The 15200-nt window shown below is 41.8% G+C and overlaps 1 protein-coding gene across 3 annotated transcripts in view; it reads left to right on the forward strand.

Annotated features, from left to right (window-relative positions):
* Positions 1 to 15200, forward strand: part of THSD7B (thrombospondin type 1 domain containing 7B) — a 299304-nt gene that overhangs the window by 267484 nt on the left and 16620 nt on the right. For all 3 annotated transcript variants that reach the window (XM_054277755.1, XM_054277756.1, XM_054277758.1), the window contains exons 19-21: positions 8770 to 8911; positions 10309 to 10424; positions 10881 to 10998. In XM_054277755.1, coding sequence (XP_054133730.1) covers positions 8770 to 8911; positions 10309 to 10424; positions 10881 to 10998 — 376 coding nt within the window. The remainder of the gene's footprint in view (positions 1 to 8769; positions 8912 to 10308; positions 10425 to 10880; positions 10999 to 15200) is intronic.

Genomic DNA, 15200 nt, shown 5'->3' on the forward strand with positions numbered 1-15200 from the left:
GGAGAGGGCCCACAAAGCAGAGTGGGTGAAGGGACAGTATTGCAGCTGCTGAATGCCTTAGGAAGTGTTTGCAGGGGAGGCCTCTGTCAGTGGTGCCTGACTGCCATAACAGCCTGCTGGTAAACCCTGGGGGTGACACTCCTCTGGACAGGTCCTAGTCCTCAAGGAATGACAGCTCTCCCTTCCCAACACACACTGTTTCTGTCCAGTGTTTCCTCCTCCTCAAACACTTGGGGGAAGATTTGAGGCAGCAGCAGCAGAAGGGTATGACAGCAAGGTGCCGGAACAATTTGTCATGTCATGAAATACTCAAAACTTTGTGAATTATGCAGGGAATTCAAGCCACTGCAAAGCGTTCTGTGTTTTCCTAAATATGCAAGATGGAAAGAAGTAGCAAATTCTGTGTTATGAAAAGCCTCTGGCCTCAAACCACGTGACTTCAGATCTATTGTTTCTCCTTGATCAGTGTTGAAATAGGTGCCAGGTTTAATCTCAGAGGGGTTTTTTAATAGACTTGCTTGATGTATTTAAGTGACAAACACATATTCATTGCCCCCATGTTAACAGGGCCATTACCAAAAGTTGAGTGGTTATTGGACAGGTATTTATACCAGTGCTGACACAGGTAATTTCCTTCCATAATATTTTGTGTAGCGTATCAATATACTCGGTAAGAACATGTCAAATAAAATCTTGGGTTTCATTTCCTGCATTCACCTCCTCCTGAGTAGCGTGGTTTGATGAAGTATAACACTCTTGCAACTCATACAAATGCTTGGATACCTTTCAGAGTCCCACTGTGGTTGGGCTGTTTCTTTGCCATTGACTTTTCCAGGCATGGATTTTCTTCATTTTCGCATGCAGTGAGCTGATGCAGATATCCCTGAGGCTCTTGGATGTCTCTCAGGTGCCTTGGTGGCAGTCAGTTGGTTATGTAGGACTGCTTGAAGCTTTAAGCACTCTCATATCCTTAAGACAGCCAGGCTTTTTGCCTGAAGGCTCCCTTTCTTTGGCAATAGCGAAGCCTCCGTAGCCCACAGAAGCAGGAAAGGGAAGCCCAGAGCTCGTGGGCTGCACTCCATCAGGCAGCACATCTCTTGGCAGGCACAGGGCCACATGCCACAGTCCCTGTGTCTCCTTGTACATCCCTTTACCATGGTGGATGTTAATTCATAAATGTGAGGGCATCTGCATGCCAATGCAATTAACTGAACAATATGTTTTCACAAGCTGTTCTGCAATGCTTTGTTGTGAAACTGAGATGACTGTGTGCTGATGGAGCATGTGTTCCCATAGTTCTGTCCAGATACAAGAAAATAAACAGCTTGAAGTTTTATGGGCAAATAAAACCCTCCCTTTGATGAGTTTACTGCAGTGCTGTCTCCCTTTTACAGCTGCTCTGGCTGTTTGTGGTGGGTTTTGAGAGGGAACCACACAGCACAGTCCCTCCCAGATGCTCCACATCTCCAAGGCGAGTGCTGGGCTTGCTGTTGGTGCAGAATGGCTGTGCTGTGCCACTGGTGTGTCTGTGGTGGATGTGGGGCAGGGATTGAGGGAATCGTGGTGGCTGGAGTGTGGCGCTGCCAGCACCAGGGTGATTAATGAACCTTCCATCTCCTGAGGCACCAGGAAAGGTGGTCAATTAGGACAGCTGTGAGTCGAGACTCAAAAATTCCAAAAAAATTTGAAAGATCACATCATATTATAATGAACATTTGGAAGATCACATTGTATTGTAATGAAAAAACAAAACTGCATCCTGGCTGCTCTATTTCAAGCACATTTACATTTCATACCACAATAGTTGGCACTCTTTTAGTCATAGCACTCATGAGGCAGCTGCCAAAGACCATTCCAGGAAGTCTTCCTGTCGCTCTGGTCATGTTTGGCTTGCTGGAGATAAAGAGGATTTATGAAACTTGACAAATTCTAGTTTGTAAAAAATGAACGATCACAATTTCAGCCTCATCTTTGCCTGAGGAGCTTTTTGATTTGAGATATTTACCTAAGATTTTGGTCAGGTGAGAATTCTTTTCCAGTCGCTTTGGTGTTCTGCTCATGTTTTACAGTGTTGATAATAAATTCATCCTGATAGCAGAATAACTAACTCTTATCAGCTGAATATAAAAAGGCCTTTTAGATTATCCGTTGTACCTTTGTCAATATGTCATTGTACTCTGGATACTTTCTAGGGTATTACTTGGTTTTATCTTGTAGCAATATTCTTCCCATGTGAGTTTTCCACTTCCAGGATGGTAAATGATCTTGAATCGTGTTGAAATCAATGAGTCATAAAGGTGGCGACTGCTTTGTCAATGGAAAGTATTTTCTTCAATACTTTTTTCTGCTAAAACATTGTATTTCTTCTACCTTCTTTGGCTGCGTTTCCCTTTTGCTTTTAAACACTTTTGTGGTCTTTTATAATTTCAGATGCTCCCACAATTCTTTTATGTGTGTTTTTCAACTGAATTACGTATTTTGCATCTTGATTATGGTGCTATTTAACACTGCAACACAAAGGTAAATTTTAATGTTTCATCTAATGGTCAGAAATGAAGCTGTCAGAAATACAGTGCCTCAAGGTTGCTTTGAGGTTTTGTCTCTCTACTGGATCCAAGAATTGCATAGTAACTGAATTAAATCTTCCCTATTATTCTCACTTTTTCTATTGAGAGATTAAAACCATTCAAAATGGTTTTCCCTGTGGTTGAAGACTATTTTTTTGGCTTCTAATGTTTTGTTCTTTGTCACTAAGTAACATCCAAGTGACTTAAATATCAAGCTTTAAAGTCATTTAACATAACAGTTTGAAGCTTGCTAGTTAAAAGCAACAACAAAAAAGCCAAAAATAACAAGGAAAAGAAAAACCAACAAAAACCCACAAGGAAATTAGGTTGACTTGCATTTTGCTTAAGAGATTTCATATTTGTTCCAGGGACAATAGCCTGTTCAGTCAGACATCATCACTTGATTGCTCAAAGACCCAGCTAAACAATCTGGGAACTGAAATCCTGTCATCTCTGTTACATATTCAGTGATGGAATAACACACACTTCCTGTGGCGTCTTGACTTTGTATTCATCTGACTTGGAAATGTAATTAATTGACTTCAATTGAATTCATCAAAGCATTCTTAAAAAGATTTAATATGCGAGTGGTGCTACAAGTCCCTGAAATAATTACCTCAACTCTATTTCGTTAGCTCTCTGTCGGCGGATGGCTGTCGCAGCCCCCGGTGTGGATTGGAGTGGCCTCCTTGCTTGCCTCAGCTGTTGGCATTTCTAGCAGCTAATTCCAAGAGGTCTGAAATTAGTTAATTATAGGAGGTTGTGTGTGTGGTGAGTGAGAGCAGCTGTCTCCATTTCAGCGAGCGTTTTCCTCACGGATCGATGGCGATGTGCCGCGCTCGGGACTCGCGACAATTGAGTTATTATACCCTGGAATCCACGGAGGGAGTGGGACACCCACAAGTGACCGGATTAAAAGTGTCACCAAGCGATACACAGTGCTCCCAGCTCTGCAGTGACTTTCCTTGCGGATGCAAGCTGGAGTTGTTGCATTTTGGAAATGCCAACTGGAAGGGAAATTGTGGACTCCTGTAGACTCTGGGAGTCACTGTGTGGATTATGAAAGCCTCCATCACAACTGGTGCCTGAACTCAGAGCAGGCAAGGTTGGAAGGACCACTGGAGGTGATCTGGTGCTTTCTTTTCAAGCAGGATTCCCCAGAACACATTCCTCAGAACTGTGTCCTCAATCAGCTTTTGGATATCTCCAGAGGAAGCTCCCCAACCTCTCTGGGTTTGGCACGTAAGTTTGGCAGAGGAGCTGTGTGAAGTGTGAAGGCTGAACTGAAGAGTGAGGCTCGCACAGAGTTGTCTTTCTAGCCCAAGAGATAATTTATTCAAATCAAGCATGAGGATTCTGCTGGTCAAGGCTTTTTTGGAAGAAAATGCTCTTCTCCTTTTGCACACCTGTGACTTGGATGTTTTTGTATGTTTTTGTCAAAAAAAGTGGGTAACTGCTGCATTTTTCATATTTCTTTTTTATTTTTATTAACATTTGTTAACAATCACTTTTTTAAGTGATTTAAGTGTGGAGGCAGGCAAGGTTTCAGAACCTGGATGCATCTGAGAAAGAAAATTTATGCAAATGCATTTTCATTTCAAAAGACTGCTCGTGTTATTGTAAATGGCTTGTTAAATTGTTACAAAACATCCACACTGGCATGAACAATGTAATGGTTCATTGCTCTGTTAAAAATAGTCAAATACGGTTGCTGCCTTTGCATTTACCTTATTTTAAGGTTGTATGTTTGCTTATGAATAGCCAGTTAAGAATAATGCAGCCAGCTATTTATAGTGCAGGATGCATTATACAAGCTGCCTGATAAATTAAACCGCTTAAAGGGCCCTATAATGGGTTACAGCCTCTGTGCTGTACAATTATGATGCATATGAAAGCCTGGATCAATGAACAGCTCTTAAATTCCATCCCAAAGAGGGTCTAATAGTGTATATTAATGTGTGATATGTTAACAGCTCTTAGACTGGAACTTAGTTTCATAACCTTGTAGCTTTATTTTATTTTATACCCTTCTCTTCCAGAACAAACTTCCTGTGCTTTGTCAGTTCTGTGATTGTCTGAAGCAAAGGCTGCATGCATCCTTTGTGTATGTTTTTGTCCCTCACTTTTTATGTTAGCTTTAAATAGTGACAAGTGGTCATGGTGGAAAAATAGCTTTGGCTAGAAGAAATATTTTAAAATGCAGTAGTCAATAGTGCCAGAAATTTCCCCATAGAACCAAGATGGCTGTTATAATTTCTAAATGGTCCTTTGAGAAAAACTTTGATTTATTCCTGCCTTAACATTTTATGGACCTCTCATTGCTTCAGCATATTTTGTTTCTGTAGAGGTTTATATAATCTCACCTGTAGATCTGTGGCTCTAGCTCAACTTTTTCATACTATATGGAAAAGAATAATGGAAATGGTGAGGTTTAATACTATAAAGTAGGCTGGAACAGTACAGTTATACCCATAAAGAAATCTACTGTCTGTGTATGACATGTTACTGCTGTAGGCTATTGATGTGCCACCTGAGGTGGCACCCCATTATTATTTTCATCAAAAAATTAATTCTGTTCCTGTTACCAGTTCCAAAGGATGCATATGGCAGAATTACCAACCCCATTGCTTACAGTCATCAACAAAGAATCTGAACAAGCAACATAGTCTGGAAAAATTATTAGCCAAACTGATGTGCATCTGATCTTGAAGGTGCATAGAGGTCTCCAGGCCTCTGACCTTCCACCTCTGTGCACCACAGCTGCCTCCATTTCTTAGGACTTGTTTCCTCCCCTGTTATTTATGGCCAGTGGGCACCCATGATCATTGTCCTTCCTTGATCCATAGATCTTTATTCCTAGTCTGGGTGGTGTCAGAAGTGGGTTTCAGTTTCCCAGAATAGGGAACATTTTCTGTTACACACATTTCTGTCCCATGGTTACATTCCAAATAAAGGCATAAAGTAAGTATCATGAGCATAAAGAGATGATCTTAGAAATACAAGTCAAACTCCCACTCCTGAACACATCTGTTGTTGGCACCTGCCTTTCCTTCTGCTTCCACTGTGGAAATGTTGGCTGATGCTGAGCACAAACCAGTTGCAGTAGCCTTACAAAAGGCAATGGCTAACTTAATGTAAAAAAATAATTTTAAAAGCTTCATCTGTCATCAGTGAAAGCATTAGTTACTAAAAGAGCAGTAGAAAGTAAAATAATGTCTTTGGAGGTGTAGCATCCACTCAGTGGGAAGACAGGAGTTGTAAATGAAGATACTCAGTAAAACATTGCTGAATCACAATGGGTTTTATTTATTTAAAACCCCAGAAACTGAGGATTCATACATGCTTGTGATTAGAAACTTGGATCCCTTGGGCAGACCCAGCCTTGATCCATGTACCTTCAGTGTTTTGTATGGAAGATCACTTGAGCAGTGAAATTAGTTTTGTCATTTTCTTCATTTGTGAGACTATTCAGAATCAACCTGTTATCCGGCTTAAATCTTAATCCCACAGCAATTTCTTACTTTGGGTACTCAAGAAATATTTCTTTCTTTTGCTGCCTTTTCTCTAAATTGATGGCTGCCATTTCTGTCCTGCCTCCTAAGCCTGTGATTTGCCATTGATGGTGATTGGTTTTGCTCTCAGTATTTTCTAAGATCCACATTCAGGACTAGACATGCCCCTTGGCATTGCTTGTTAGTACCCTCACATCTCTCCACTGGCAACAATCCCTCTTCTTTACTTCACTGTTCACATCTCCTAATGACATCGAGTCTGCCAATCCATTCCTCAACCTTTGCTATGCCATAAATATTTGATTTTTTTGTTCCAGCCTGGGTTTTTGGAGGGGTCCTGCAGGAACTGTGCACCCAAACCCATTGAGATTTCAGGGTAGCTGGATACTCAGCTCCCTCTTGCTCCTTTGAAAATTCCAGCTTTCATCTTTTTCTTTGCAAGTCATTCCCTCCTGCTGCTTACTCAGTTCCATATATATTTGGCTCAGTTTTTTACATGGTTAACTTGAAAGAGCAAGGGCAGAAAATCAATTATAAAACTAAATTGACTTCTCAATTGACGTTAAGAGAAATTCAACAAATAATATTACAGGATATTAGTTACAGTTTGCCAACTTTGAATTTTTGTATGTTTCCCATGTCCTCAGCTTGATTAAATGAATGCTTTTCCTACAGAGATTCCTTATTATTCAAAACTAGTAAAAGTGAGGGGCTTATTGCATCAGCTCTGGCTTCTGAGCCCCATGGCTCATCAGCACAGTGAGAATTCTGGCTTCAGAGCATCAGTAAACCAGTTGTTTGTTTGGATCCTGGCAAACACCAGAGAGATTTTGACCTGTTAGACTGGTCTGCTGCCTACCAGGAGGAAATCTGAGAGGGAGAATGGTCCTGCCAGCCAGGAAAGCTCTGGGGCTCTGTGACAGCACTGGGCTGCAGCAATGTCCCATAAAAGAGCACAACAGGGGCTGTGCTAGACAGGGAAAAACACTATTTTATTAAAAGAATTTACTTATCTACAAATGAGGCATATTTTCTGTCTGCAGGTTCTTATTTTAAAGGGAGCAAAAGCTGGTCTTTCTGAGCTGGCACAGACAGCTTCTGTCACAGCATCCATTGATTTTTTTTTTCCCCCTTGGTAACATAATTCAGAGAAACATTAATTAGGAGTAGCTGCTGAGATACATGCTTTGATTTTTTTCCTTAGTCATTTTGCTTTATTGGCAAATCATTTAAGTTATTAGTGTTAGTTGTGAGAATGAACAATCAGATTAGTTGTGAAAAAGGCAGTAAACTATTGGTAAACACTTAGCATAGGTTTAATTTTCAGATAATTAGAAACAATTGGGTATTTTAGCTGACCAAGGGTATTCAAATAAGATTACCATTTAAAATGATTTGACAAGGTGTGTGTCAGCAATAAAAATGTAATGGATTTTCCTTCATGTAGTGTAAACATAAGGAAATAGGCCCTGACAATGTATTTTAAGACCAGACCAGACTTTTTTTCCCATTTGTTCTGATATTTATTCTGTTCAGTTTTGCTGTCATCTGTGCAGCTAATCCAGTTTACAGCAGCCTGAGATCCAGATTTATGCTGCAAGGCCATTACATTTCCCTTTAATATTCACAATACAGGAATTATCCACACTTCCACCCGTGCAGTGTTCAGTGTTTGCAGGCTGTTTGTTGCATGGTAATAACCCCATGGTTTTAAACTGTTAGTTATTTTTTGTAATTATAGTATTTCATAGAAGAATCGTGTTTTAAATCCCCAAGCATTTATGAAAATGTGGTTCTACGTGCATTGTTCTGGGGTTTTTTTGTTTTGTTTTCTTTGCTATTCCTGAGCAATCCTAATGAGAAACTGTTAGGAATTAAATGGGTCATCTTGTTCAATAAATAATGGTGAATACTTTTAATAAGGGATTTATTTCCATTAGGTTTGCTGTGACCACCTCCACTCATCTATTCCTGTTACTGGATTGTGGGAAAATCACTCTGTGCTGCACTGCTATGAGAGTGAGGATCAAGGGCTGCTAAAAACAAACAGTTTTCATGCCTGTGATGCACAAATAGAAATGAAAACCTGCCTCAGTTGGTTCATATTCCTGTGAAAATGTAAACAAGCAAATCCTGGTTTATAGGCAGCTGGACATCAGTATTTGGTATCACATACTCTGAAAAGTCACCTCGTCTTGTCAGCATCATAACTGATATGCAATTACAAATGTCCTTCCTTGAAATGAGTGCTTTGCTGTAACATCAGATACTACTTAAAAATGCATTAATTGTGACAAAAATCCTGTCCTGTTATTCAGTACTGTGGCATTTTACTGGAAGTCTTGGAAGGAGGTGCAAAGCAGGGCACAGCAAAGTGATGCAATCTTTGTCCCAACGTCCCCAAGGATCCTTATCAAAAAACATGGAAAGTGTAGTGTAGCAGGGCTAAAATAGCCAAATCTGGGTGGATAAAAGATGACTTTTAGTAATTCTTAACTTTGAATCATATTTCTTTTCTTTCATGTGTTTTTAAGTATAGTTAGGACAGGAGTGGGATTGCATCCTACCTCCATGTGGCCGTGGATGTGCGTGAGCAGCCCTGGTCTGTGGTGTCTGTGTGGGTTTTTGGGGTCAGTGATGTCTGTGTGATTTACTGGGGTCTCTGTACTGTCCATCCCTTCTCTGTCCAGGTGTGTGACCCCAATATTATGCAAACCCGAACCCGACAAGTGCTGAGGTCTCCTGTCAGTTCAAAGCCCTGCCCTGAAGTTTCTCAAATGAAGCCATGCATTCTTAATCAAAATTGCTTCCAATACCAGTACAACCTAACAGGTAGGTACAAATTTTCAATATACCCTTAGTATGTGTTTTTAGTTGTTTCTTCTGGTGTTGGTTAAAGCCTTGACATTGTTGGTTTCAATAAAGTTAATTACACGCCTGTATTTTTACACATTAGTGGACAAATGCACAATTTCTGTATTTAAGTTGTTGTTGCGAGCACATTGGAAATAAAGCATGCTAAATGGGATTTTCAATGGGTTATCAACATAATTAATTACAAAATTCCAATTAAAAGAGTGTCATCTGTGTGGTTCTGGTGAAGCCAATAATAGCAACAGAAATCTGCTTTGAAGGCAATATGAGTTATATGGGTGGGCATAGGGTATTCAGAGCAAAATGCATTATTTAGGACCTTAGAAGCAGTTGGTTCTCTTGCAAACAAATGAACTAAACAAAACCAAAAAATTCCTTTTGTTTTGACCAGCTGAAATAAATGAGAAAGGCATACAGAGAAGAGATCTAAGAGGAGTTTGGGAGCTGGTGGGAAGGGAGAACAAAGCAAGATAAAATATATGAATATAAACTCAGCCTGTTTGTAATAAAAGCCCTAGAAACACAGGCAGCAGGATGATGCCTTTTTTATCATCACATTTCAGAAATGCAGAACATTTATGTGTTCATGTTTATCAGGGGTGGAAGACACAAAGTAATAGGTTTTCTTCTCATCCTTCTTATTTATTGGTGCTGTATGGAAATTTTAGTGGCTTCTGTTATGCTTTTTGTTTATTTTAAATGGTGTTTTAAAGCTTATTTCAGTTTAGTTGTATTCTGACCAACATAATTTCAGACACGTAATAAGATATTAATTTCCTTCCACTAGAAATACTGCTTTTATTTCATGACTATTAGAGTTTAGTTTTAAATAATGGATAGCTTTGCCTGGAGACAAAAACAGGTTAAACCAGAGTTCCCCTTCAGAAACTTCCCCAGCTGCTTTATCAAAGTGGAATTTTACTTCAGACAATAGAGCCTTGTACCTGTGCCAAGTGGATTGAGCTGATAGCCTTTATCAGTGTTCAGCATGTGCACTCTGATGTAGCGGTGTCATCACGGGATGCGGTATGGGACTGCGGAGAGAACGTGTCTCCTCTGAGGCTTGCCTGGCTCTCAGAACAACTTCCTTTTGTGTCGGGGGTTGTTCTTGGCTGTGGGATGCCCTGACATGGGAAGTGCTGCTGTGGGTGAAGGTAACACCCATGTTCAGGGCTTCAGAGCCAGCCTGGATGGGGCTTTGAGCTGCCTGGTCTAGGGGAAGGTGTCCCTGCCACGGCAGGGGATTGAAGCTACACAATCTTTAGGGTGCCTTCCAAGCCATTCTGTGATTGCATGACTCTGTGCTGGGTGTAAAGCTGAGCTGCAGCAGTGCACCCTTTGCTTTGTGTCTGCAGGCTGGAGCGGGTGCCAGCTGGGGGCCAATGCCACCTGTGGTCACGGCGAGCGCCGCCGCCTCCTGAGCTGCCGGCGCAGCGACGGCGCCACGGTCAGCATGCAGCTGTGCCAGAGGGTGAGCAGCCTGGGACACTCCCTGGGGTTCCAGATGCATGGGGACCTCCTGATCCATGCTGAGACATTCCCCATAAATGGGGAAAAGGTTTTGTATGGTGCTGGGGGCTTTGGGAAACAGGGGTGTCCATGGGTGGTGTCACTCCTTGATTCCAACACACGGGGCACGGCTACCAACCCTGCACCATCCCAAAGCTGGGGACCAGGGAGGGGATTGTGTCCTGCTGTTGGAAATCTAGGGTTGTCCTTTTGGAATGAGACCCAAACACTGAGGGATGCTTAGATGTGAAACTCTTCAGCACTGAAGCAGCATTCACCCATTTCACCCTTTGGAAAGCTCCACATAAACACCATGGTGGTGCCCTGCAGAGCTGCTGCCAGCTCTTGCTTGGGTGCCTGGCAGTGGCAGGAGGTGGCTGGGGCCCGGGGGAGCTGATGCCTGTGTTTCCTGTCACAGCTGCACCTGGAGAAGCCCGTGCCCACGAGCAGCCGGTGCGTGGTGCCGTGTGCCGTGGACTGCCAGCTCTCGCCGTGGTCAGCCTGGTCACAGTGCTCCCACACGTGTGGCGCCGGCGGTGAGTCCCTGCCTCCCTCCTGCCCCCCACAGCCCAGCACCCACGGGCCCAGGTGGGCTCAGGTACCCTGAGTAGGGATGCGGAGCTCAGGGAGAGCCTCGAGCCACACCCGAATCCTTCAGAGCTGGTTTTGGACACTCTCAGGGTCCTGAGGTGGTGGGTGTTCAGGGCAAAGCAGGCTATTTTCAAAGTATTCTAAGGTGAAAAATGCACCTTAGGGAAAAAGTAGTCAGATGTCTGGAGGATTATTTATTAATTAATTCAAACTCTCAGAATTCAGTCACAGCAACTGTTAACCCCAGAGATGGGGAGTATGTAAAGCTAGCAAAGAGCTTGGGAGTGTTAAAAGATTCTGAAGAGATTAATAACTAAATACAATTCTCTGGTGAAGTAATTTTTAGGAACATAATTGTATCTATTGAAGAAAATACACAAATACTATTTTTCATCATTTAGTGTATTCTTCTGTCTCCATCTTACATCCACAGATCCCTTAACACTTACATGACCCCAGTACCTTCAGCAAGACTTTCTATAGCCAGTAGTGCTCACCAGCATACAAAAAGTGAAAGGATTAGGACCTTTTTCAACTTATGTGATTTAAAATACCCTTTGAGTATTGACATGAGGAAATGCATTGAAGGTTTTATTCTCAATAAGCTTGGGATTTTATTTCTCAGGCCTCTGATGTGCATTAGATGTACAGCTAATGGTCTTTAAGATTCAATAGCTATAATGTATATTTGAATCAAATTCACTTAAGGTCAAAAAGAAAAAAGCTCTTAACTTGCATAAAATGATTCCTTCAGATGGATTCCAGAGATCAAAGCGTGTTACAGAAAAAGCTTAATATTTGGATTAGTGCTGTTCTTTCTTTGCTGAGCTTTTAGCCCGTTTGTGAAGTAGTGCTTTCTTAACAGAAATGAATAATTCATAGACAGTGTTTTAACAACAGCACACTGAGAGTACTATTAATTCCAAATTTTTTTTCCTTTAAAATCCATTTTGGATTGTTAATGCTTGTGTTGCTGAATAAACTTAATTTTTTGAGTGTTCTATCACTTACTAAGTTAAACAGTACAGCACAAAAGCAGGTTGCAATGTTTTTCTGGCTTTTAGCATGCTCAAGGAGCAGCTCACCCTGAAGGTTTTTTCATCCTGAGCTCTTATATTGCATAGTTTGCAAAAGGAGGTACTCAAGTGAAGATGTGTCTTGTATTCAGCCCCTGATCCTGAAATGCTTGTGCAAATTCCAAAGACTTGGTTGGTTAAAGAGCTGCCAATGAGTACAAGGAGTTACTTCATGTCCTAAATCAGAGGAAAGCTGGAAACATTTGTGCCTTGCTGAAAGAGACTTTCCAGTGGGTGTCCTGGCTTTGGGTGCCAAACCTCATTGAGGCTGCCTGAACCACACAGTCAAGCCCAAGCTCAGCCTGGTTTATGGATCATCCCTGATCCTCAAAGACCATAACCCTGCCATGCTGCTGGTGAGAGCTGTCTTGTACAGGCCACTGTACTACTGCTGTTGTTTAGCTTGGATTTAAAAAGCTGGAGAGCCTGCAGCAGCTAAGCAGCTGGGAAAACTGTCTTACAAACTGTCTGAAGAAGCCAAGTTTTGCTCAGTCCTTCTCTACCACTTGAACAGCTTTGCAGGGACCCAAGGGTCTTCTGAACCTCATGCCAAAGCAGGAGCATCAATGAAATGGAACTGCTCTGCATCCAGGTTATTGAGAGCACATTTTATTTTCCTGCAGCCTCAGTCCTGATCTGACTTTTGCTGTATCAACTCAAGAGCGTGGAGCTACTCTGGACAAAACATCCCTGGTGGAGGGACCTTGGCACCAGTCCTGTGGCAGTGGCCCTTGTGTGGTTCCAACAGCACAGACATTGTCACTCCAGCTGCTTCACCGAGTGCCAGTGGGTTGATAACAACAACAGAAAAGATTTTACTTGTGGTAAAGTGCTGGGGTTCCAACAGCACAGACAGTGTCACTCCAGCTGCTTCACCGAGTGCCAGTGGGCTGTAAATACTCCTGGATGATAACAATAACAGAGAAGATTTCACTTGTGCACTCAGAGGAGCACAGCAAGGGTTTCCAGCCAGAAGGGTCATGGACTGTGACACCTTTGAAGTCACCCTGGGTTTCTCAAGGGCATTCGTGGGAGTAGGATGGAGCCTTAAATTAGATAGGAAAAAACAAAGGATGACAACAAATGAGCTGTGGGAATTGGCTGTAGTAAACACTCATAACTGCTTCCCTTTGCCAGTAATTTCCCAGTGTTTGGTACAGCTAAAATGCAGGGCTGAGGTGCTGGGTGTGCAGAAATAACTCACAGCAAGTGGAATGCAGCATTGCTGGGTCAGCTCACAATAATATTTTGTGTTTCTGGCTTTTTTTGGAGAGTGTGCAGAAGCACCATAAAGGACTTCAAAGAGAAACATAATTTAAATATAGTTCAGGTCAAAATTTAGTGTTGCTGGATGTGTATTTTCACCTGTTTTTTTACTCAAGGATTGTTGCTAACATTTTTATTCTGTTTTTTTCCAGTAATATTTTGATGGGATATATTTTAATGGGCGATATCTTTACTCAGGTGTTATTTTATGGAATAATGCATTTAAGCATGAAGTGGTGCTGCTGTGCATGTGGTGCTGGCATCTAACACAGTTGTGGTGCACAGCAGCCAAAGGCTAATATATTGATTTTTATGAATGATGATGAATAAAGCAGATCTCTCTCTCCTGCCTGTGCTGAGCCTGTGGAGATGTGTAACTGATGTTTGCCTGTTGCAGCTGTAGTTTGGGCAGCATCTGCTGAGGATGCTGGATAGGGCATTAGGCTGACACTGGGTTATATATAAGGTTCCTTATATCAGTTGCTGTACAGCTATGAAAAGATGTATGGAACTGCTTTAATGGATGATGCTTCCCTGGCCTGAACCAAAGTTACTGGAAAGATGTTTGGTAAGGATAATCCCCGGCAAATTAAATTTCCTTTGTTAAGGCAAATGAATATATGAGGATGCTGAATCTTTCTACACAGACATTTTCCAATCCTACATGGCTTCTCTCAAGGTCTCCAACAGGACTGCTAAACTATAAAACCACCTACAGCTGTGCTTTGCCACTTACAAAGCAGACTTTATCTGATAAATAACAGGATTTACCATGTTGCTGTTCCTCACTCACTCCTCAGACCCCCAGGGACCATAGCAGGCTGCAGAGATGTGAATCCCAGCGCCAGAGTGACCTGTGGGATTGAAGTGAAGGGGCACAAGGATGCACACAATGAAAAATTTTCTTGTTGTACTCTTCCCTGGATCATCACCAATTTGGGAAAATATTTTTTGGTGTTGCCTTCTGAAGAAGAACTCCTTGTGATGCTTTCTCCCCTGCTACTCAAACTCAGCAAGCTCCAGTCTGGCAGTGGGAGATGTTGCTGGGGATGCTCCAGTGCTGCTGGAGGGCCTGGCAGTGGGAAGGGGATGAAAAGCTCTGTTTATCACCTGCCCCACTTGCTTGTGACTGGACATAACCAGACCTCCAAGGCTCATTTCCCTGCTCTGATCTTGTGGTTCCTTGATAGAGCTGTGTTTTATGCGCTCTGCTCAAACTCACTGAACTGGCTACAACATGGTGGTCATTGGGACTGGGATGAAATGCAGCAGGAATTTGAATCTTCTTGGTTTCAGCTGTGACACATCACTTTGTGGAGATAAAGTACAAGTAATGGCAAGAATTTTTTAGGGGGGTAAAAAAAAATCTTCTGATTTGAAAATATAATCCCATATTCCTGAGATGCAGTTCTTGCTGCTGACACAAAACAGAATTTTAAGTGACCAGCATTAACAAGACTGGCCTCTTTTGTTTTTTTCCCTTTCAAAACTAATTTGAGGATATGAAGAAATGTTTATTTTCAATTTCAGCACACGTTTATATCACATAACAGTGCAGAGCAGAGGAATCAGAGATGTGGCCAATTCATTCAAAAATTAGAGAAAAAAGTCAAAGGAAAATTAAAGAAATAACTAGGATTGCTTCAACTCTTCTAGAGTTTGTATTGGAAACAAATTAATTTCAGATGCAGTGAGATTCTGTTCTGAATAGGCAGCAAAAGATAAGGCATTTAAAAATTAAAAAATGGAGTTTTTCTGCTACTTGAGTGGTAATCGAGCACCTAGATAATGTTTTTGGAGTAAAA

This window comes from Melozone crissalis, unplaced genomic scaffold, assembly GCF_028551555.1.
Source record: "Melozone crissalis strain CALT ecotype California unplaced genomic scaffold, PUWL_Pcris_2 ptg000023l_1, whole genome shotgun sequence".
Lineage (NCBI taxonomy): Eukaryota > Metazoa > Chordata > Aves > Passeriformes > Passerellidae > Melozone > Melozone crissalis.